The sequence below is a fragment of the Galeopterus variegatus genome, unplaced genomic scaffold (assembly GCF_000696425.1).
Source record: "Galeopterus variegatus unplaced genomic scaffold, G_variegatus-3.0.2 Scaffold1962, whole genome shotgun sequence".
NCBI classification, from domain to species: domain Eukaryota; kingdom Metazoa; phylum Chordata; class Mammalia; order Dermoptera; family Cynocephalidae; genus Galeopterus; species Galeopterus variegatus.
This window is the reverse complement of record NW_007728073.1, coordinates 106028-108193: the sequence shown is the minus strand read 5'-3', so window position 1 is coordinate 108193 and position 2166 is coordinate 106028. Positions and strand designations below refer to the sequence as shown.

Here is a 2166-nt window from a genome sequence, read left to right as displayed (position 1 = left end):
TTTAAATTGTTAAATCTTTTCTTTCTCCAAAATGAAACAAGTCAATAAAGTGATTTATATTACTCTGTAGGTCAAATCTTGAACTTTGAGCTTTCTCCCCAAACTTCTGTTTTTTTTAATAGTATAATTAAACAACTTTACATTCCTACTCCTATCATCAACCCTATAAATCTCACTTTGACATACCTGGATAAACTTTTTGATATGGTTGTTAGTATGTGTATGTATACACACACACTTTGTGGGTTTTTTATTAGTTCCTATAAATATTTTCATTATCTGGTATCCTCGTATTTATTTGCTTATTGTCTATATCCCATTACTAGAATTTAACCCCTCAGAGCAGGGACCTTGAGTGTGCTGCTCATCACTATATCTCCAAAGCCTACAGTAGTGCCTGGTCCATGATAGACACTCAACAAATAATTATTTTCTAAAATGACACAGTGTATTTGTAACTGTAAAAGTTATACAACATTCTACCATACTTACATGCTAACGTTGTGCTTAATTAACCATTCATCAAAAGTCAGGCATGTGAATATTCTTACTTTTGGCTTGCTTATTGTCAAGAAGGGGAATGATTTAAGGATTAGCTTGAGAAGAGACTAGCTATTAAATAAATAATATGGAAAACAGAATCGAACAAATAAATTAGTAATTTCATTTAAAGTACCATTTCCATCGCTTCTCTCCCTAAACTTTTTGTTACAGTCACCAACAAGCAGGACAACTGATGGACGTAAGGGTTTTGTGTGTGTGTGAAAGAAATGCTGATGCTCAGGTAATAGAAAAAGACATGGGGTGGTAAAAATCTGCAGGATTTTTTTTTTTTTTTTAGTCAGAAGACCAGGTTTAACACTTGGTTACTCATCAGAGATCACTTCTTGGGCAAGTTGTGTAACCTTGCTGAGGGGTCTGTTTCTCATCTGTAAAATGGGTATACCATCACCTACTATGCAGGATTGTTATGAAGATTAAATAAGAAGGAGTACTGTAACCATAAAACCTGGCTTCTATTGGGAGGAAGAAGAATTGAGGGTAAATGCTTAAATTGGATTACCAACTCTTAGATCATTAATACTTGATACCAGTTCTTCAGGGAAAGCATATATTACTATATGTAGGCTGAGACCTTAAATTCAGGGATGACAAAGTCTCATACAAATATGTGCACACACATCTGCAACATGTCTATTAATTGTAAATTTTAGTGACACAGCCTTTACCTATTTAACGGTGAGTGTCATGCCGTGCCAAATACACTATCAATAACTGACTTTTTCATTGAGGTTATTAAAGGACAGTTTATGTATGTTAACCTCAACTCTCAATGAGGTACTATATCCACCAGATCTATTAATTCAAGGTGGGAATCTCCATTAAAACACTAAAAATAAAATAGTGAAAGTCAGATTACTCAAAAAATAAGTATTGTTTTCAGTTGTGTTTTTATTTTATTTTTTTATTTTTTATAAAAAAGATGACCGGTAAGGGGACCTTAACCCTTGACTTGTCAGTACCAAGCTCACCCAAGTGAGCTAACCAGCTATCCCTATATAGGGATCTGAACCTGTGGCCTTGGTGTTATCAGCACCACGCTCTCCCAATTGAGCCATGGGCCAGCCCTGCAGTTGTGTTTTTAAAGCATGAGGTTTTTAAGGACCTTTTGTTCTCAACTTGTAAAATCAAGTCATGTGCAGATGTTGGCTCTGATTAAAAATGGAAAAAAATATATAAGCAGTTTTCAAGAATTCAAGAAATTCATCCAAACTAGCACCAAAACTAAGCTAGAAAAATATTCTCTGAAAGCCCAAATTCTGACAGCCACTTGCCATTAGCACTTACCTCATCATACATGAACTGCAGAGTCAGGGCAGACTTGCCCACACCACCACTGCCCACCATGATGACTTTGTGTAAGGCCAAGGAATTCTGACCCTTGGGCTTATTCGCAGCCATCTTGTGTCGTAGAGTTTCACCAAAGGATTAAGAGGAGTCTAAGATAAATGAAATGACAAGTAACGCTCAGTACATTCTTCTGCAGAATTCCAGTGTAGGAAAGAGATATGGTACCCTTAAGGTTCAAGATTATAGTTTTCGTTCTGTGGTGATCTTAAACAGATGGCAAATGAAGTCTGCTCACTTAGTGGAATAAAACAAGCA

At 35.9% G+C, this 2166-nt stretch overlaps 1 protein-coding gene across 1 annotated transcript in view; it reads right to left on the bottom strand.

The window, feature by feature from the left end:
* Positions 1 to 1996, bottom strand: part of LOC103596226 (ras-related protein Ral-A-like) — an 18633-nt gene extending 16637 nt beyond the window's left edge. Inside the window, exon 1 of the mRNA XM_008579816.1 lies at positions 1836 to 1996. Within this exon, the coding sequence (XP_008578038.1) occupies positions 1836 to 1962 (127 nt within the window). The 5' untranslated portion in view covers positions 1963 to 1996. The remainder of the gene's footprint in view (positions 1 to 1835) is intronic.
* Between the last annotated feature and the right edge of the window lie 170 nt (positions 1997 to 2166).